Raw genomic sequence first — 23,209 nt, 5'->3', positions numbered from 1 at the left:
GTATATAATTTGATGGCAGTGCTGGATCATAATTGAGAATATACTTGTTATTTGCTCTGGCATATCTCTGAGAACATTGCACCATGCCTCCTCTTATACATTGCTCCATAAACAGATACATATCCTGATCCTGGATGAGATCCAATTGCATTTTAGTGTTTAAAAACATTGCAGTCCATGCTAGGCCTGGTGCACTGTAAAAATACATTGGATCCAGCTTATAATTTTCCATGGAAGATTTTCTAAATGCCTGAAGTATATCAGCTAAGAGAGTGACATCAAGTTTTAAATATGCCTTGTGATAATCACCAAATGTCTGACATTTTAAATTGTTCCTCATCAACTGGGCATGGTGATAATCATCATCAGTGATTCCAGATGCTCTGATTTTGCTGTAGAACTCTTGTTGTGGTGGCAGAGAACACTCATCAAATTTAGAAAAACCTGTAACATAATCATATGGATATACACCCTTCTGCCTAATTAATTTCAGGTCCTGATTTGGAAACATAGCACATGTGATTTTGAATTGATCATCAGATAATTGACTGGCCAGTGTAGCCAGGCTAGCAGACAGAATTCTGTAGGAATCAAGAAATCTTAAGTGAATAGGAACACCATTAACTTTAATTATCTTGCTAATAGCAATATATTTCTCATTATTTTCTGCTAAAATATTTAAATTCTGCTTGTCAAACCCCTCGTACCTGATCAGATGATGGAAATCATAATTGGATGCACCATGGCAAAATATAGGGACAAATTTTGGTCTCTGGATCTTAATATTACAACTATTACACAGAGCCATTAAGAATTTACCATCTGTATGAGAATGGTGATGCACCTTGATATTTGTATCTGAAAATTCACAATCACATACCGGGCCTTTTTATCTGCATTGTTGAAATCTTCAATCTGATCCTGTGTTAAAGGCAACATAGGTTTTGATTTTAATAAGACATTAGATGCTATGTCATGGCACTCATTTTCTATTCTATGTGCAAATTTTTTGATGGCATCTGATCCCATGTATAAATATTCTTTACTAACAACCCCATCCTGTACAACAACATAATAAAAACTAGAAGGTTCATGTAGCTGGTATGATGTAACTGAAGATTCATCAGGATCTGGGCTGCAGAATGCAAGGAGTTTGAGGTTTGATTCAAAATCACAGACTATATATGCTGGGTGTTCCAACAAGGCTTCAAATTTTTTGAATTTGGCATTTTCATTTGGGTTAGGCATAAGCATATGAACAGGTTTATGGTTGCCACAGTACTTCAGATGCTCAATTAACTTGTTTTTAGCAATTTCTGCATTCACTTCCCGAACCCCATTTATTATTTTTTGACCATCAAATACAGTCAAACATCTTCTGCACAACTTGAATATTGTATTGGATTTGTCTAGTTGTTTTCTGACTAAAGCTTCAAGACTGTGTATCAGAGTGTAATGGTGTGTGTCATCCCCTTCAATTAAGAGCAGATCAATCGGAACAGCAGAATCATCATCAAGTGTACTGATTCTGAGAGGTGCTATCAAGCAATTGCCACGGCCAGTAGAACAAATATATACATTAATAGATAATTGTTTACCATTGTAATCCCTGGCCTTTTTTTCAAATTTATCAATATTCTGAACAGACATTGGATATTCTAAGCCCTCCATAGCATCATCAAAATCATGTTCATGCTGTTTATAATAAGTTATTCTCTCAGGATGCCTTAAAACTGGAAACAAAGCAGCTAAAATACACCACAAAAAGCATTTCTCATCATTATTTTCTATATTAACCATGGCTCTTTTGTTTTTAATATTGGCAGGTAATGGCAGATATGTAGATCCTTGTAATGGACTGAATTCAGAAATATTAACATAGAGCTTGTGTGGAGATCCGCATAGGCTCCATCCTGACTCTTTTGCAGCAAATTCAGAGTGTTTAATATTCAATTGCTCTATCAAACTGCTTATTATTTTGTCTGAATTTGTATTTGAATATATAGCTACAGTTTCTGTTATGTGGGGCTGTGTAAATTTTGTGCCATTTGGTTTCTTATATTGTGTAAACAATTTGAGGGACAGCTTATAAGAGCCATTTTGTGCATTTAGAATTGCCTGCACATCAGGATTTATACTGTTCAAAAAATTCTTAATATCACATTTTTGCTCTGATACAAACCGGTAATCCCTAAGTTGGCCATTAAAACTGCTATGGATAGGTTCATAGCGTGGCTGCTTTGCTGCTCTAGCATTAACAGGTGTTTCAAGCTTCCTTTTCAGACCAGATGTAGATGGTTGTGGGGGCAATATTGATGACTGTGCAGAACAAGTACCCATATGTTTATATGTGAAATATTCCATGCTATATTTTCTATGGCATTTTGGGCATATTTTTGTGGGAGTTCTGCATTTGTCTGGATTACAATTCTTTTGGTGCTTAGCCCAATTGGGGCTGGATATATTCTTATTGAATTGATTACAATATTTTTGATTTGGCATTTTTGTTGTTGGTTTATTATATAAAATTTCTTGGGGTTCAAATCAAAATTCTATGCTTAATAAAAAATATCAGTTGGGTTCAGCAGTGTGCTTTGTATATCTAGTGTGTGTGTGTGTGTGTGTGTATGTGTGTTAATATTTTTGGCTTTGGTATTTGTATAAAATTTCTTGGGGTTCAAATCAAAACTCTATACTTAATAAACCTATGACAGGTTGTATAAAGCTGATAGCCTACATGCACAAAGGTAGAATAAGTACAGAATCACTGCCCTAGCACAAATGCATGTCTACACAGGCATGTCCTAGAAAAACAATGACCTAATACCATGTGTCATGTATTGATCTTGTATGACAAACTGGGGCAGATTTAAACCCTTTGTTCAATATATTACAAATATGTTTGATATGAATAATAAAACATTCTGTATATTAAATCAAATAGATTTGTAATTCAATTTATATAAATTTGCAATATTTTTGTGTTTTAATTATAAGATATTCTATATTATTAATATTTAATTTTTAATAAAAAATATGAGGAGCACTGCAACAACACACCCTTACTCTTCAACAACTCTCACAATACTGGCTGATATGTAATGCAAAATCTCTTTATATAGCCTAAGCACGGACCGCATTGAAAACATCTGAAACAATAAGCCAATCAGAATATAACACATCATCACATTATGTCATAACCAACCAATCAGAAAACAACACATGCCTAATAATTTATTGCATAATATTGGATAATAATTTGTTGCACAACATAATGCAATAGAAATAAACCAGAAGTAGGTCACAAGTGGACCGGAAGTTGACCGGAAGTAAACCGGAAGTGGACCGGAAGTGACCGGAATGACCGGAAGTGGACCGGAAGTGACCAGAAATGGGCCGGAAGTGACCGAAGTAAACCGGAAGTGGCCGGAAATAGGCCGGAAGTGACCGAAAATGACCGGAAGTGGACCGGAAGTAAATATGTGTGGGTGTGGGTGTGCGTGGGTGGCCTTTTGGCTTAGTTTTAAGTGTAGCCAAAACAATATCAAGAGGGGCATATTTTTGACAGGCTAGGGGTGTAAGGGGTGACCTTCCACGTAGTACACCCAAATGTCAACCTCACTTCCCCGTTAGTGCACCCTGGACTTAAGACTAACGAGGCTCTGGCGACTGGCCCCATGGCCAGTATAATTTTGTTTGTATTGTCCTGTTCTTTTGTCCTTAATGTGTGCTGAGTGCCCCTTTACAGCCTCAGCTTTTAACAGAAGTCAGAACATTTTAAATTTTTTAGTTATGCAACGATAGAGTTGTTATTTGTAGAGGTAAGGGGCTGGCCCCCGTATACTGTGACGGGAGCAAAATAGCCTAAGTGCTGACGCTCCCAAAATTTTAAATTCAAATTCTAGTCAAATTTTGACAGGCTAATGGACAACAATCTTACAGATGTAGCTTTTGTAAGTGTAGGCAAATCAATCTGAGGGGGCTCATACTTTCACGGGAAATTCCCGAGGGCATTTTTACGAAAGTCTTGGGTTAGACAGAGTACCACACTTGAGCAATAAGCTCATATGCACATCTTGAGCTAGTTTTAAGTGTAGCCAAATCTGCCTGAGGGTGCTCATCATTTCTCGGGTTTATAATATTGTATTTTACACTACTTGCGATATATGTATTTAAGAGTAAAGGTTATTTTATGACCATTTTATGCTCAGATAGGGTAATCGGGACTGGACCTACAGTTTAAATGGGATCGGAACCATTGTACAGTGTGCCTCCATCGGGGGATCGAACCCTTGATTACAAGGTGACAGTGCTACCTACCACCAAGGCCTCCCGCAGGCTTTTTTCTTATGGGGTCAGCAGTGCTCAAACGTGGAGTGATGCTTTTCTTCAGTTCAAATAATTCTCATAAAGCATCCCATTGCCAGGGTACTTAATCTGCTGTCTTTCACGGCACCCCTCGTGTATGTTTTCACGCTACACTTCACAATTCTAGTTATATTAAGTCTTTTCAGATATCTCAGGGGACCGAGTGCCCCCTTCCCCTCTGAGGGCGCCCTTAGCTAACACTACGCCATCAGGGAAGCCTGTATGTAAATGTTGACTGGAGAGTTCACACGTGGACCGCATAAATTGAGCATGATCGATTTTTAAGCCGCCATAGTTACAACAATTAATGAAAATTTAATCATTCAGTTTCTAAAAATATGGTATTTCTGACAAGTTTTTACGCTCCATATTTACCTTCAAATTTAATTTCAATTTTGTTCTTGTGTATCTCATCTCTGTAGGTACTGTAGGTCTGTAAATATAGCATACCTGTGGGTAATATCTCAAGCGGTTATCCAAGTCGTGTTTACATTTCATTCTAGCCACAGAATGGAAAATGGCCGGGTTCTGTTATTGTAACTTAACAGGCACGCTGCTGAATTTATAAGGGCAGAATGTTGTAAATATTACTGTAATTTCTAACAGTGCATCTGTACATGATGTAAATTCAACCACCATGTCTAAATCATATCAGAAAGGATCGACGAAAGTGTGTGAATATGTGTGTTCAGCTTTTCTGTTATCGATCATCAATCAATCTTTGGATTGATGAAATGAGCGTTAATAAAATGACCATAATTAACCGAACTTCACTTGCCGTTTGTTAAGTACTTATCCTGAATGGCTAACTATATGATGTATTTTTACAGCAGACGGATTCATCTTCGCCAACACGCCGGACTGCGAGGTGATCCACGGCGCCCTCTACTCCTGCCTGCGAGCTATGTTTGGGCTGTCAGTCATTGGGATCCTCGTCTGCATATTCTCCTGCATGCTTGTCTACCAGCTTCTAAGGTTAGTCTTACTGTTATCTTACTTGACTTCCGTTTTCTGTTACGGCTAATCACGTCGATGAGGATGAATTGTAACCATGGAAATGAGAAGTCACACACACACACACCGACCACACGAAGCGCTCGCCAACTACGGTTAGTGTTTCACGATGTTACGTGCAGTACAGCATTACAACTATGACTAATACAGGCTGGCGAAAAAAGAGATGTTTTTGGAATAAGTGTAGCGTCGTTGATTTTCTAGATATAAACGTATTATTAACACCAAAACCATCGGTAAGAAATGCAGTTTGGATAGGTATACAGTGATGGTTCAAGTATGGAAGATGATGTCGGAAAGATGACGCCATCGTTGCTGTCCCCACAACGTAATTTCACGTTTAGGCGATGTATCTTGGCTCCCACGCTGTCTGTCTGCGACTTCTTTCGGTGGGGTTACCGCAAGTCGAAAATTTCGACGAGCTAAAATATGTCATTCGTGAAGGAATTACAGCTGTGCCAGACGAAATGTTGGCAAGGGCAATGCGGAACTATGAGGAGAGGCCCCGGATGGGCGCAGCAACATTGACGTCATCTTTCCATACTTAAATCATCACTGTATACCAATCCAAAATGCATTTCATAACGATGGTTTTGGTGTTAAGAAAATGCTTGTATCTTGAAAATCAACGACGTTACACTTATTCCAAAAACGTGCGTTCTTTTTGCGCCACAAGGGTTGTCTAAAAATTAGGATTTAAGCAGCTATAAAGTATACTAGGTTCTTTAGCTTTTCAACGAAGTGAACTTGGATATCGTTTCTCTACCAAAGTAACAAATCCTAAATTGTTGACTTTTTCGTGACTTTTTCTTGACCTTCCCCCCTTTTTTCTTAACATTCATTTAATCGTCCCCTACTTAGGTATAGTTGGAGATTATGAAACTAGATACTTTTATCCAATGAGAAACCCCTACAACAAGGCTGGCCAAGATAAAAACTTTAACAAGAGATTTAGACTTCCCTTAATTATTAATTCATGTAAGAATTATGGAATTCATCCTGCATGGGGAGTAGCCACTTTGCTTTATTTCATATTTTCACAAAACTTCACACATACAAGAATGTAATTCTTAAGAAAGAAAGTAAACAATCTTAACCACAACTCTATAGAATTTTAGATTTCCAAATATTCAATTTTATCAAAACCCAGAACAGGTATATAACAATGTAAATTCACTAGCAAACATCCTTGACAACAAGCATAATTTCTTGACTTTCTTGACCTACCGGTTGATTTCTCGACTTTTTCGTGACTTCCTTGACATTATTGACTGGTAGACACCCTGTCATATATATGGTATTGTTTTTATGCATTTTCCAGACACATCTTGTTTCTTTAGTCTACTAAACCACACATGTATATTGGTTTATTTCTATCCACGTTCTAGTGGTAAAGTTCTCTCCGTGCCACGATATGGAATGATAATATAAAATAAATCCTATATAGTAATGGCGACCAGACTGTCAGCGCTCACTGCCAACCTCCAATCCATCCTTCAAAATCAACTCAAGAACACCTACTTAATGGCTTTTGAACTATTCTATACACACGTACATACACATACAGAAAGTTGCGAATTTTACTTTTAAAACTTGTATAATCATATCACGTGTTCTTTCGTATTAAATAATATAATTATTTTGCATATGAATGATTTTTCTTTCATTTTCTTTTCAAATACTCATTATTCTTTTTTATAAAGGATTTTTGCAAGTAGGGTTCTAAAGACGGTGACAATGCTGTTTCAAAAAGAACTATTTTTAGTTTCAGTTGCTTAGCATCGTTTTTCTACCTCTCTAGGTCAAATGCGACGATGAGGATGATCGATAATAATTAAATTCAATAGGTTAAGAAGCAGAGATGCCTTTTCCGGGATTCGAACCCAGATCGTTCGGAAGCTGTATTCTGAGTCGATCACTGAACGCCCTCGCAAGCTGAAGCGGCTATAAATAATATGGATGATGATAATTGATAACGATAAGCATTCATTATCTAGTCAACATTGCTCACCCCGTTAAGAGAGGGGTCCACCTACTGTGATAGTTAAACTAAATACATTTTTTAATGTTTTGTTGTCTAACTTGGAAACTTGTTGTATATCACGCAATTTCTCTCGCCTTGCAGCCACGAGAAGAAGAAGATGTACTGGGAACAGCTGGAGATGCGATGCCGGTATCTCAACAGGAGGAACCCTCACTACGCCTACTGCAGCTGCTGCGACGAGTGCCGGTATCCTGCCCCTCCTGAACTCTCCCCGTGGCAGCCGTGGGAAGTCCTGGACGACAGGTGAGAATGACGTTAACAAAAAAATGAAATTATGTTTTCTTTCTTTCTCACCCTACCATTCAATAACCTGCAGCAGAACCTGTAGATTTTTACTGGGAGAAATTTCCTACGGATCAAAACACACGTCAGAAAAATCTCAGGGTGAAATATACTTCCTTGTGTTGGACGACCATTATATGTAGACTTTCATGAGTATATTGATTGGATGTTTGTTTGTTTTTAAGTTCACTTTGGGTGTACGGAAAGGCTAATCGGGACTAGATCTACAGTTTAAGATAGGATCCAAACCTACAGTAGCTATGTAACCCGGAACCCCTTGATTACAAGGAGACGACGTTACCAATACGACATCCCGGAGGCCCTATTGATTGGATATACTTTTAGGAACAGATGCATGCGAGGTGTGTGGTATCGCACACACCGAGGCCCCATTGTGGTCGCCTATGATTCTTTGAGACCCTCGTATACCACGCACAAATGCTGTCACTGAATTATTGCTGTGAGACATTACGAAGGTGCATATACCGCACAGTACGCAACATCAGAAGACGTTCCCATATTCTTATGAAGGGATGCAAGTTATGAGCTTCTGGAAAGGCGCCGAAACGTCAACCTCTTATCCTGGAACCTACATTCTTGGGAGGCGAACGAGACTTTGGAATCTCCCATTACAGTCAGTGTAGTCCACTATGGAAATGTGTGTTGTCCTGTGTATCGTACTTAAATGTACCGAGTGTCCCTTCACAGCCAAAGCTTTTAGTATACGTATGGGTATTTTAGTCATCATGTAGTGTGTTTAATCGTGGTAAGGAGTTGGTCTCCAAACAATGTGTTTTTATTAAAAAGGTTTGCTTTATTTAAGGACTGAATAATACTACAGGCCAAAATGGTCTTACAAGGGTGGTTATCTAAGTGTCCCCTCCGATTACCATGAAACTTGGCAGGTGTATAGAGAGGTCCAAAGGAAGAAATACGTGTTTTTTTGTTTCCGCTAAAAAACTGTTTTAGGGGACAAAACCCCCCTCAAATGTCAAGATGAGGACAAATTGAAGTGAGGATCTGACCCCTGTGTCCCCCTACGATTTACATTACATTTGGCAGGTGTATAGAGGAGCCCTATGCCCCCTGTTTCTTCCTATACCATATTTACGTGGTTTCGCGGTCAGATCCCCACTTCAATTTCTCCTCATCTTGACATTTGAGGGGGGTTTGCCCTCTAAAACAGTTTTCTTAGCTGAAACACAAAACACGTATTTCTTCCTTTGGGCCCCTCTATACACCTGTCAAGTTTCATGGAAATCGAAGGGGGACACAGGGGTCAGACCGCCACTTCAATTTGTCCTCATCTTGACATTTGAGGTGGGGGAGTTTGCCCCTAAAACAGCTTTTTAGCGGAAACAAAAAAAAGCATGTATTTCTTCCTTTGGGCCCCTCTATACACCTGCCAAGTTTCATGGAAATCGGAGGGGGACACTTAGATAACCTCCCTTGTTAGTACTGAGTCATTCGATATTTTTATGTCATTCTATCAATCAATATACTTGTGAAACCTCAATCTTGTCTGAGGCGGGCTTCATACTTGGCAAGCGTTGATTCTTAAAAACAAACACCTGCTAAGTAATAGTGACCGAGCCTTTAAATACCTTGTCTTGCTTTCCGTATAAAGCTTTCTTAATTTAAATTTAAGTTGTTTTACGTCGCTTTTCGGCTTTTGGGTTAATGCGGATGAATGGTGAACTGATGAAATAGATGATTCGGACAAACACGATGGAAGCCATGTATAGCCATCCTTAATCCACGGTTCAAAATTTGGGTCACTGGTTTTGTAGCGCATTTCAAATTATTTGACAGAAAATTGTCTGGAATATCTTGTAAAAAATTGGAAACGTATTTGAAAATGACCCACAGGAGAAAAAGAAAGTCACATTTTCAATTCTGCGCTTCCACCAGGTTTCTCAAACACAACAGCGTCCCAAGCAGTATTTATTCTTAGTTGTTTCCTATGTGGTTCGGGAATGGCACGACATGCCGAAGTCATGGACACAACCACATTAATTTCTCTCCACAGTTTCAACAATGGAACAGCGTCTCCTGTGCGCACAAAATTTAATGTAAGTTGGGGATACTCCGACAACAGAACTTCCGGATGACGTAACACCATTTCACGACTTCCTCTTGCAGGTATTGGGCTCAGCGGACAGGAAACCTGTACACGCCGAACCCAGAGGAGACCACAGCTTCCAACCAGCCGCAGACGAGTCAGCGAGGCCACAGGCTTCCCGGGTGGAATTGGCTTCCCTGGAACAGGAACAGCGACGGAAGCAGAGGGAGAGGGGAAACCCCCAGGTCTCCTACGGGACAGGAAGCAACGGGAGACAACGGCCAGAGGTAGGGGTTAATCTCGTAACGGTAAATCTCGCAGGTAGACATGATGAAAGTTTTCCCAGGGGTGAAACATCGTGGAGCTATGATTCCCCCGACAGTAGGAGTGCAAACGGAATTGTTTATTCGGTGCTACGACTACCATATTAAATTTGAAAGTCACTTTGAAGTGAGCAAAACTATGTGATGCAACTATTGTGCATAGACAGCGTGTTGGTAAAGGACTACACTATTGGCGGATAATGTTGATTTGTTGTTTTAAGTCCACTTTATGCACAGTAAGGCTAATCGGGACTGGACCTACAGTTTAAAGTGGGATCCGAACCACTGTTTGCCTCCACTGGGTATCGAACCCGGGACCCCTTGATTACAAGGCGACGACGCTACCACTGCGCCATCGCGGAGGCTCTATTATTGGCGGATAAATACAATTGGATCTATATACGTGTTTCTCCTTTTAGAGTCAGCACTTTTTCTGAAATATAGAATGGCGTGTTGCTCCCTCCCCCTTTTAGAGGAGATTGTACGTCATACAGCAAAACTAACTTCATTTTTTGGGGTTTCCAGTTCAAATTCATTAAAAAAAAAATCACAATTTACAAGCAGCAAAATCATTGTAGAACATAACTAAATAACTAAATTTAGACGTGTCTTCCCTTTTCGCCCATTACCGAACAACTTGTTTCATTGACCCAAGTGATAACACGCCCCAGAACTGAAGTACCGTTTCGTGCAGAGGGAATTTTTAAAGGATGGTTTGAATGTGAAGGGAAATGTGAAAGTAAAAAGCCAAATAATCAGGTGTGGCTTCCAAAGGGGAGCCTTGTCGCATTGTTTAATGCAGTAATAACAGAAATACAGATACATATATATAAGAATACATATATTTTATATATTTATTGTATGTTAGGTTAGGTTAGGTTAGGTTCTTGCCAGAAAAAAGAACTTGCCACCACGTTTCGTTAAAATGAATGACACAGACATGTTGCATTTCATGGTGATCTATTTCAAACCCACGTTTATAAAGGTGGGGTGTAAAGAGAAAGGACACGTGGCTCTACAGGATTGGGAATTTTTACTATCACATTTTCCTCTGGGCGAAACGGTAACGGGCAAAACGGTACTTCTGTTCTGGCGCGTATTTATCGATTGGGCCAATAAAACAAGTTCTTCGGTACTGGGCGAAATGGGAATGGGCGAAACGGGCATGAATCAAATTTCGATGTAAGAACAAAATTTTTATCAAATTTCTAATCATTATCAACCAGTGGAAGCTTGCGGTTGGCAGTTGCATAACGTATGTGTAACGCTATATCAGCGGAAAAATCAAACACTCAGAGATGTCAAAAGATGCGGTACATCTTCACATTAGTACATATAAATTACCACCAGGATTCACTACTTTCAGAATTGGTATCTAACATGGCAAAGAACTTTTGTGCTATTGAACAGATTAAAATAAATTCATTTGCACTATTCATCAGGCGTTTAGAACATAGTTTCATCAGATATTGATGAATTGCAGTTCAGTATTACAGCAGTTATCGAGACGTTCGATACAATTGAGTAAACGTGATTTAAAGAGTATGGGATTAAATGAATTTCAGGTTGGACATTTGCAGGTCATGACATCGTTGTCTTTCAAACTCTGTCTTATTAGAATAAATTATAAGCACTTTAGTCATTTATGGACACCGTTACTTTGCCACTGGTCTGTAAAACTAGTTACAACTGTGTATCTAGAATAAATTAAAAGTAGGAATTTTAGTTTTCCTGGCGATGTGATTCGAACAAGTGATCTCGGGTTACCAGCCAAGTTAAATCGGCGTTAACGTCCAACGTTTCGAACTCATACAGGGAATGAGAACGTTGGACACTAACGCCGTTTTAACCTGTCTGGTAACCTTGTTCAAATTAAAAGTGTTTCAACTATTTATGGACACCTGACCTTGTAATTGGTCTGGAAAACTAGTTACAACTCTGTAGCTAGAATCTATTAAAAGTGTTTCAATCGTTTATGGTTAACCTGACCGTGCCACTGATCCGAACATAGTTTTCTAAGAAACGAATGTTGTCTTGAATTAGTTATATTTATACAATGGTAAAGTGCGAATATTTATAATTGTAGACGGTCATTTATGATATAACTTCATCTTAAACAGCAGCTTCTATTTTGTTTACTTAAAATATATCTTATTTCAGGGAAACGACAACTACGGAAGAAACAGCACTTCCAACGTACAGAAGCAACCAGGCACTCAGCCCGGGCCACAGTCCTGACAGCCAATATGGTTTCGGAGTCGGGAGAGGCTTCGCAGCTCTTCCGGCAGTCCGAGCCCCCTTCGTGCTGGACCACCACTGCCGCCGGGGAGTCCCTCAGCCTGGGAGGCATCATCAACCACCCTTCGTGACGGATGCCAGTTTCCTACCCCCTCAGATACCATACGGTGGCGTGCCGAGGTACCTGTGGGGTCCACCGCCCCCGTACTCGCAACCTCCCTCGTCCGACAGCACCACGAATTCCCAGAGCGGGAGTCCAGCCAGGGAACCCATCCTCAACATTCCAACGTCCCCGTCGCGTCATCACCACCACCACCACCATCACCATCTGCATCATCATCATTGCGAGATGGGGCAGGCTTCCAGGGGCTCCGTCGGGAATGTCGCTGCTGATTCCAGGAGTCAGGGAACGTCGATGAGTCCAGATAATCCCGTGGGAAGATCAGCAAAGCAGATCGTTGGTGTTCATTCAGACTCCCACGAGGTCATCGGCGTGGATGCCAGGAGGTATTTCAGTTCTGACGTCATCAACAGCGACGACATCAAGTCAGAAGACGTGGAGGACTATAAGAACATTCAGTACATGAATCCCGATATGCCAGACAAGTGTGTGTCGAACACTTTACCCGTGAGGAAAACCAAGAAGAGGTTGGACATTTCTTCGGTGAAATCTCTCAGCAACATTCCGTCTCTTTCCGAGGAACAGCAGATGCAGCAGTTCCAAGCGCAGCATCAACAGCAGGAGTTCACTCAGGAACAGCAGCAGGAGAGCGTGTTGCAAAAGAGAGCTTCGAAGTTCACAGGCGGACCTTTCACAAACTTGCACATGCTCTTCGGTCAGAGGGGTCCACAAGTTGCACAGCACCATCATCACCAGCAGCAGCAATCGGGAGACCACGAATCGGAAATGAAGACAGCAAAAGACGGAGAGAACCTGGAGAGTCCAGTTGCCAGAGGGTACAGGCAGACGCCAAGCAAGAACGAGCCGGAGTCAGAAGTATACTTCGCCGACGTTTCCTCGTGCAACGTGTCCGTCAGAAACGATGGTCCGGATTCGTCATTGTATGACGAAGCCATGGAGCCTCAGAGGTCTCCCGCGCGCGAAGGGTTCATTCCCCACACGTCGCCGCTGCACAACAGGCTGCACGAGTACCACCAGCGTCTCCACCAGAAGATCCCCAGAGGTAGCCACTGCCAGGCTTCCAGACCGCAGCCGCCCCCACCGCCGCCGCCCCAACCCAGCGCCGACCAAGGAGACTTGGAGGACGAGAAGAGTCCAGAGTGCTGCATCAGCAAAGGACCCTCAGAGCAGTCTCTGGCCATCACGGAAACTGAGAACACGTACAGCTTCACGTCCCCGATGACTGACATATCCAGCGCGTCTCCGAGCTACATGGTGACGGACGGCGAGATGTCGTCCTCCGGTTACTACGGCAACAGCAGTTGCCAGGGTGCAGCCACGGCGTCTTCTAGTCCTGTGAACGAACAGTTTCCACCGCTCGCTTCCCCCGAGGAGCAGGATTTCGTGAACCCCGTATCGATGAACGTGAACTTGAGGCACCGCAGTCATCACCACGGCAGAGGCGGGCACCAACAAACCGAGATCGCGCCTTTCACCATGGTGCCTGCGGAATACCTGCAGTACGGTGCCGACCACCTCGCTCCCGATGCCCAGTACGAGTCGGCAAACAGCAACATGTCGTACCATCGCCTCCTGCAGCCGTCGGCCTTCCAGAACTTCATACCGTCGCCTTCTGATGTCAACGGGAACCTGTCCGGGAGAGGCGAACAGACCAAGACTCCCCAAGCGGAAACGCCGAGCGACGGGAACTTTTCGATCCCGCCGACGACGGCGTCACCCTCGAGACGAGTGCCCCTCTTCAACCTCCCACTGCGACAGGTGGTGACGTCTCCCGGAAACAACAACAACCCGAACAACAACAAGAACTCTCGAGTGATAGAGCTCTACCAGGAGAGCACGGAAGAGGACGCGTCGGGATCCGAACCTCAGCAGGGGATGACGACGGGACGGGACAGCGACTCGGGCTGCCACAGTGGGACCGAACTCATTAAAAGAAGAAACGTTGTGTCCGGGACTAGCAAGTCTAGGAACGAGGACCGAACGGACATTTCCAAGAGATCGTACCCTTCGTCGGATCCTTCTTCGCCCGCGGAAGAGGAACTTTGTCCGGCGGACGTTGTAGTGACTATGCGATCCGTGAATGTCTGATAGTGGCAGTGAATATATCTGCTGTAAATAGTCTCCTCCCCCAAGAGTCTCAGGTAAAGAAAACAGTGAGTTTGAAAGTGCCCAGTGGAAGTTAAAGTGTAAATGGTTGTTTTTACATGTTTCGGAAAAGATGTATGTTCTTGTTGTTGACAAAAAAAATAATATTTAAATACAAGCAAAGGTTTTCGAAGACGTCTGTGTCGTTACATAATATCATATGGCTTCCATCTTAAACTAATCAGACAGTGGAACGATCAGATGATACAAAAAAGTCAAAAGAAAAGATAGTGATAAATGCAGACAGACAATCCAAAGAACAGCCAAGCTTTGTTACTTCACTAAAAGTAAGTTAGCAATCTTAGTATTTTTCCAACATAGCATTTGCAGGCATCTTTTCTTCCTCGTAAAAAATAATAATGTACAGATACCAGTGAACCAGACGAGGATCCAATCTAGATACTCTTTGCAATGTTGTTATATCATTCCACACTTTTACAGAAATTATTTTCTTGAAGCGACACTTAGAAATTGTAAATTTAAATGTTACTGCAGGAATTGTAGAAAGGACTAGGTAAATGTAAAAGTGATCAAATATACTACACCTCTGAAATTTATTCTCGAACTGGTTACTTAGCCAAGAAATCATATTGTTATAGTTTGTGGGGAACACAAAATTTAGAGTCTAAATGGTCTGAATTTTACCGACTTCCATGGAAACTTGTTATCAATGGCTTGTAAGAATATGGGTGACTGTACGTAAGGTGCAGATTTGCAAGAGTTATCTTATCGGAAATGTCATTATGGACATATCCTTAATCGTACGTTGAACTCTCCGTAAGGTATGGATGGAACGGAACACTCCCTATCTAATTCATGTATTAGTCACATCCAGAAAGTACGTTTCCCTGGGGTCGTGCACAAAAAGGAAACATTATTTCATTCAACATAATTCCCGTCGGAATTCAGGCACTTGTCATAGCGTGGGATCAACTTCTGTATATCTGCGTCGTAGAAGACCGCCGACTGGGCGCCGAACCACTGTGTGACAGCCGTCTGAACCTCTTCGTCGCTGTGAAAATGTTGACCGGACAGGAACTTTTTCAGGTGCAAGAACAGGTGGTAATCACTGGGAGCGAGATCCGGGCTGTACGATGGATGATCGAACACCTCCCAACCGAACCTATCTAGAAGTGCTGCAGTGCGCTTCGCATTGTCGTGCAGCAAGATCACCCCGGCACTGAGCTTACCGCGTGGCTCGTCGCAATGTCCCCAGTGTTTCACAGTAACGGTTAGCGTTCACAATCTCACCTCTGGGCAGAAACACGATGAGCAGAGTGCATTGTCTGTCCCAGAACACCGTGCACATCACTTTTCGCGCCGCCACAGTCTGTTTGAACTTCGTCCTGCAGAAATGTCAGCGCCGTGCCCATGCGTTTTCTTTTGTGTTCGGGCGTCAGTTGTTTCGGCACCCACCGGGCACACAATGTCCCGAACAAAAAGCGTTTGGTAACAATGTCGTGCAACAACGACCGAGAAATCTGCGGGAAATGCCTGCTTAGTTCAGTGATCGTGACGCGACGATCCTCCAATATGCGCTGCCGCACCTTCTCCACAAGCTCACAAGCTCGTCCATAACGGCCGATGGCCGCCCACTGCTCTCGTCGTCATGCACATTTTGCCGGCCTTCAGTAAATGTCCTGCAGCAACGACGCACAATCTGCTTGCTCATGACGTCTAACCCATACATCTGACACAGCTGACGATGAATTTTGATCAGCTATATGTTTTGTGCGTTCAAGAACTTGATCACCGAACGAATCTCGCACGCGGCGGGAGATGGAATAACAGCCGCCATGTTTCATCGCTGCCGCGACGCTACTGAGGACTTTCGGGAGGCGTCTTCTAGGACATTCACTAGCCAGGGCATGTGCCTCTCACGCATGCGCAAAACCGGTTTCAATACGCATGGCCTGCCACCTGTGGTCGAGTTGGAAACTTACTTTCTGGATGCGTCTAATAATTTGTTTGTTTGCGATTTCTACGAGAGCAACCTACCAAATCGTTCTCTACCACTTCCTACATAGGATTCAGACATACAGTCACGTTTGGATTTCCATATAAAGTTACTGAAAATGAAATTCAGTACTTATTGCAATCCATTTCATTATTGTCTGCCGCAACCATAAAGATGATATGTATGTAATGCAAACACAGCGGAAGATTTACAACATGACGACTTGAACAATTCTCCATATTCAGAGTCATTCATTAAGTTGAATAAATTGAGTAAAATTAAGCTCATTGTAAAGAGTATTCGATGGATTAAATGTTTTAAAACCAGTCGTCAATTCAATTGTGTTTCTACAATGAGATCACCGAGTCTTTGTGTTAAATAAATCTGTAGAATGCAACTTTCCAAAATGTTGCACCCCAAGTTTACCTCTACGTGAAATTCAAATTGGTCCCTGTCCCAGTACAAGGTACACCCCATTTTCGACTTCCCTGACTATCCATCATCCTTTGACAATTGTCCTCTTAACCTGTTGTCCCTTGGTGAATTGCTTCTGGCCTGTAGTTATGGGTAGGAAAGGAGGATTAGAACAAGTTTAGAAACAGAATGAATGGCCAGCCGTTTCAATCGAAGAGCACGTTCAGTGTGCAACTCACTATCTCACCACGGACGGTTCTAGGTTAGAATCCCACCACGGGCACGTGTTCGTTTGTATTTGTTCCTGCATCAAATTGCCTTTCATATTCAAAAACCAAGATGTAAATTAAGCAAAAATAGCAGAATATAATACTAAGTAATCAGACCGCGACAGTTCATATTTTGAGCAATTACTATCAAGATAAAAATCTCTTGCCATTGTAATTTCCTTGTCAAGAAATAATCAATGTTGAAGCATATACGTTCTAGTGGTTATGATCCCACTTTAAACTGTAGGCCCAACCTCTAATAGCCTATATGTACATAATAAGCAAAACAGTTTTCATAAAATTATCGTTTCTATGTTATGTCTGCTGTGTTTCCATTCACATCCTATTCCAGACACTTGGTGTGCAACATACATATTTCTAAGACAACATACTTCAATATGTGAAATATGATACATCCTAAAGAACAATTTGTCGGTACTAGCAGAAACATTAATTCTTGACAATTCTTGGCTTAAAATGTAACCAGTTCACGAAAAGAAATGGCATTTGTATTGGATTTTTTCGAAAATATAAGTAATTGGACTCCTCGAAATGCAAAACTATTGGAATTACTACAAACTACTAATGGGAAGAAGATATGTAAATATATTATTGTGAAGGAGAATGTTTACTCTTAATGGAGTTTAGGTAAATTGTATCTGACAATAGCTAAAGGAAATGTCACGGAAAAAGTAACAGAAAGAAAGTTAGATTGTTTTAAGTTTGAGGTAAGAGTATGATCTTCAAAATTCAAAGTAAGGACCTTTGAGCCAAGATATGTAAATAAAATGTCTGTAAAAGTTGATGTAGAAATGTTATTTAATGTAACCTATTAACCTATATGCCTGTTGATCATATTGAACAACTTTCTTAAACAAAAGCAAAGAGGGGCTTCTGACCTCCCATAACCCTCCCATCATCGATACGCCTGAGTTGGTAACCATATCTTAGTTGCTGTCCCGAAAATTTGCGTAACTTCTAAAATCTAATCACGTTGGAGCATCGCAGATTTTCATTCTTTAGAATCTTCTGCTTTACGTTCAAAAAACATAAGAAATATTTAACATTTAATATAATCTATCACCCGATATCTACTTCCGGATTTTTCTCTCAACTAATCCTTCAGTCCAATTTTTAGTACCAGTTCCTTCTTAACCAGTATTCAAAACAATTTCATTGAGTCTTTTGAGTATCTACAGTTAGCAGCTAAATCCCGATTCCTGGCTGGGCGGTCTAGGCGTCATACATTGGGCTCCGGGTACGGGACGCGTGCAGGTACAAGTCTCCTGGGGGAAGCATAACTTTTCAGATTTCGGCCTGTGTATGATTTTATTTTATTTTATTTGGTGTTTTAAGGCCACTTTATGCACGGTAAAGCTAATCCGGACTGGACCTACAGTTTAAAGTTGGATCCAAACCACTTGTGCCTCTACCGGGTATCGAACCCCTTCATTACAAGGCGGGCCTGTGTATGAGACCGGTGGCCATCCACCACGAGGAAATTGGAGTTACGAATGAGTAGCGTAACCTGGTCACGGATACCTTCAACGACTGTGGGTTCGTCATGCCGGTCACACGTCACCCCGTTACTGCTTGGATGATCTCCCACCTCGGATGAGTGAGTGAGTAGAATCAGGTGGGAGTGAGGCCTGCAGTCGGTAGGTAGGACTGGACACTTAATTGGCTGTTACGTCACGGGTTATTATAGTTGGCAGATAAAAGGACAGGAGACTCGAATATCATCTTCAAGTGTCAAAAATGGAGTACACCATCTCAGGAAGAGGTTTCCACTCCCGCCAGTAACCAAATAACACGCACACAAAAAACTGCTATTACTCTTTCCCTCTCTCCATCCCCCCCTCTCTCTTTATCTCTCTCACACACGTTTACATTATGTAACTACAATATTCACCATAGCTTTATATTGATAATTGTTCACGTAAGTAGACACAAGTGTTTGAGCAACTATATCACCTAAGCACCAGCACTGTTTGAGAAACTTCATTTCGATCTTGAAAATGACAGCCACAACAGTTCTCGCAAACAAGTTTGTAACCTTCTTTCTTTCATGTATAACCAAAAGTCTTCCAGGATTCTGTAAAATGATGTTAATATTTGATCCTGGATAATAGGATAAGAAACCTTTCTCGAGCAGGCCTCATCTCCAGGAAGGTATCAACTCCGGCACCTACCGACCTGTTGAGTGAGATGAGTCAAGGCAAATGGATAATAAACCTTTTCCTACTCCCACAAAAATAGGCAATAGTTAGGCTGGAGAGTTCAAATGAACTAACCGATCTCTAACTACGCTGCAATAAGTGAAACATAGTACAACAAAATTGCTACAAAAATTCTCCTAAATGTTCCGAGAGAAGTTCTGAAATCAAGATCTTCAAGAATTTGGAATATCAGTGCGTTATCCCGAAATTAGAAACAGCTGACACCGACGTCAGAGATAATGAAGAGTAGAAGGAAATAAGGTAAGTGATGTTTGTGAAGTCACTTACTTTTGCGCCATCTATTTTTTAAAATATTAATTTGGTGCATAAAGAATTGTGTTGACGTTTGTAGATAAGTCTGGTGAGTATGTTGGGCAATGTTTAACCATAGACCAGTTCGTTTCATTACTGTAGAGGTATTTTCCCCCAGATATACGTTCTTGCGTTGTCATATAGAAGCACTTGTCTTTTTTACTCGAGCGGTGGTGAACGTAAACGTTGCCGTTCCTAGCGCATTTTGTCCATATCTTTGCCGTGCTTCTCTGTTGTGATAGTTTCGTCAGGATTCAAAGTTGTAGTTTCCCGAACACCAAAGCGTAAGCATAATCATTTGATAGGCTTTCGGTTTGGTGCTTCACTCCGGTCCAGCCACCGCGCAAAACTAACTTCCTTGTTTGATTTTTCAAATTTGATGCAAAAGTCGAATAACCATTGGGTCATCAACACTTACTTCCCCTGCACAGTCTCCAGTTTTTACGTGTGGATCTGCTTGAAAAACTGCCCGCCATTAGCTGTCGTCAATCGTAGGACATCCGCTTCCATCCTCGTCTCCAAGGCTCTAATCTGGGTTTTGCAATTTTGGAAACAAACGTTCAACTATATGTTCGTTAACGTTCCCATGAGTTAATGCTTGGTTGATGTTGCGAACAGTTTCTACTGGGTGACGTCCGACTTTGTATTTACGTATACACTAAAATTAGTTTGAATTTGCTTTACTTCCATCATTCGCTTGACAGCCCAAAATACAGGGTGGGCACAAAGTCGCTTTCCCCAATAAATGAAGAAATCAAATATTTGGGGAAAGCGACTTTGTGCCCACCCTGTATATAAGAATGAACAACGAAACCAAAACAATTAACACAAATCAAAAGAGGGACCTTTACACTTTAAAATGGTATATTACACAAACAGTTACACAAAAGTATGTATATTCCAATGGAAGCATATCGGGTAAGTTTTCATTGTCTTCACTTTGCCATACAATGAACATCACAATGAGACTTTTCAAACTTTTAGTGTTCATAACTTGAAAACGATACAAGATACCAAATAAACAATTACACTTTTGAATTCCTGAGCTCACGCTAGTGTAATTTGATATGCTACATGCCACCCTTCCCATTTGAAATTTCGAGCCTGCGTTCAAGATGGCGGCCATGGTCACCGTGTACCCTACAAGTTGCGGTCCCCCCTCTGCTACCTTCCCCCATTACCAGATTTCACATTTTCCTGTCAGGTTTCATAATGAAAGAGTGTCCAAAGACTGTATATAGATATTATTCTGTTTCCTCTAGGTTTAAGCAACTCGTTTCCACTTGTGGAGGCCAGCGAGCGTTCCGTGCGTGCGTGAAGGGGCCGCCTTTTCCAGAAACCACCTCCTGTGTCTTCTGTCACTATTATAATGCTACACGACACTGTCGCTCACGAATGAGATGCCGAAAGGTTTCCCAATGCACGGACGAGGTCTTATGAAGCTTCTTGCTTCCGTCACTTGCCTCCCTTCCGTCCCTCTCATGACGCTACAGAGCCGCGGCTCGCTCTACAGTCCACACGTGCATGCGAGAGCGATCTTACACAAATACGGTGGGTTTACCAGCTGGCTTACTCAAATATCACATTTGTTTTCTGTAGTGTATGCTTTCCCAGCGCAAATTTAAATGCACAAGTTGAAAACAACACCACAAGGCATGTCTGCAGTCAAGGTGTCGAGGTAACGCAGATACCGAAGTGCAAAGTAATTGCTGTTACAGTTACTCAAGTAATTTTCGTAAAGCGCTACTATCGCCAAGAAGTTTGTTAAAATTTGTCCAAATTATGCAGATATGGGCTAATAGGGACTTGTTCCACACTTTAAAGTACGATTCGAACCAGTATCTGTCTCCAGCGGATACCGAACCTTAGACCCCTTAAATACACCACTACGCCATCGGAATGGTCCTGCATTACTAACACAAGTACCTCAAAAGAAATGCGTTACTTGTGCATATGGTACTTCCCCAACTCAGAATATATATAGCAACGTTTGAAGTAACAAAAGAAAAACCATTTTTTTTGCTTTTGCGCTAACATAATTAGAAATGGTTTCACAATACGCTTCAAGATTCCCATACAAAAAGCAGCACCATGCACGTTTTCTTTCATGTCTTCCCTATTCAGCAAGATAAATTCGATCAATGTCAAGAGACGCGAGTTTGCTTGTTTTTGGAAAGGAAACATTCAGGGAACAGCTACAGGTACTTCATAATTTCAGTAACTTAATTGGAACTGATATGTTTTTCCACCATGGAAAAAATAAAAACTCTTTTGTTCAATAACGCAAAAATTTCAATATTATAACAAGACTAGCAAAGTGCATTATGTTACCATCTTTTCCTCGCTATGCTTCAACATTCAAAGTAAAACGCCAGCAGCTGCCGGCACTGGTATGCCATCTAGCGGCCTCCCGGTGAAATAACAAGAAGAGATTCGCCAGTTGTTCTCTAGATGTCGCGTTGCCTCAATAAAAATTATTCTACGATTCTGGGACTTTTCATTCAGTTCCAGAAAACAAATCAATTAATGTTTCGTAGAAATTAAAGTTGTACGAAGTAACAGGATGTCCGGAATGGGACTGACGGTTTTTAAAAGTGTGTGGTTTTAATATGGTTAGAGATCGGGAAGAAAGAAAACATGCATTTTGAAGGAAAAGTCAAAAAGTTTTATTGGTATTACAAGTCATTGTAACTTAGTATAATTCCAAGTCTGCTCAATTTGTGACTCGGAGAATATCCAGCCTGAATTCAATCTCTCTCCACGTATTCTGTAACATCTGAGGTGTGACAGAAGCAATCGCTTTTCAAATACGGGTCATCAGTTCATCAAGGTTACGAACCTTTTCACCGGAATACGCAATGTCTTTCACATACCCCCACAGGAAAAAGTCCAGAGGGGTTACATCAGGGGAGCGTGGTGGCCACCTAATTGGCCCATCACGGCCTATCCAACGTTCCGGAAATTCCGTATCAAGATACTCCCTCATTGTAGGCTCCAATGTGGCGGGGCACCATCCAATTGGAAAATCACTTGAGGTTGCAAATGTTGTAATTGGAGAACTGCAAAGTGTTGAAGCATGTTTAGGAACACATTTCCTGTTATGATTTGCTCAATGAAAAAGAAGGGGCCTATAACTTCATTATGTGTTAAAGCGCACCAAACATTCAATTTTGGACTGTCTCGGGAATGTTCCACATACGCATGCGGATTCTCAGATCCCCATATCCTAACATTGTGTCTGTTAACACAGCCAGACAAGTGAAAAGTTGCTTCATCTGAGAAAACAATGTTCGATAGAAAATTATGGTCATTATCAATCTTGTGTAGAATTTCATTGGCAAATTCTAATCTTTTTGGCTTATCGTTAGGCTTAATTTCTTGCAACAATTGCAACTTATACGCGCGCAAACGTAATCGTTT

The 23,209-nt window shown here is 41.4% G+C and overlaps 1 protein-coding gene across 2 annotated transcripts in view; it reads left to right on the top strand.

The window, feature by feature from the left end:
- The window catches only part of LOC146003747 (uncharacterized), a 367,150-nt gene extending 349,125 nt beyond the window's left edge, over positions 1-18,025 (top strand). For both annotated transcript variants that reach the window (XM_083142152.1, XM_083142159.1), the window contains 4 exons: positions 5,199-5,343; positions 7,508-7,669; positions 9,851-10,057; positions 12,254-18,025. In XM_083142152.1, coding sequence (XP_082998278.1) covers positions 5,199-5,343; positions 7,508-7,669; positions 9,851-10,057; positions 12,254-14,561 — 2,822 coding nt within the window. In that variant the 3' untranslated portion in view covers positions 14,562-18,025. The remainder of the gene's footprint in view (positions 1-5,198; positions 5,344-7,507; positions 7,670-9,850; positions 10,058-12,253) is intronic.
- The last annotated feature ends 5,184 nt before the right edge of the window (positions 18,026-23,209 follow it).

The sequence above is a fragment of the Lepisma saccharinum genome, chromosome 1 (assembly GCF_977018435.1).
Source record: "Lepisma saccharinum chromosome 1, izLepSacc3.1, whole genome shotgun sequence".
In the NCBI taxonomy this organism is placed as follows: Eukaryota; Metazoa; Arthropoda; class Insecta; order Zygentoma; family Lepismatidae; genus Lepisma; species Lepisma saccharinum.
The sequence above is the reverse complement of the archived record's forward strand: the minus strand, read 5'-3'. Positions and strand labels throughout refer to the sequence as shown.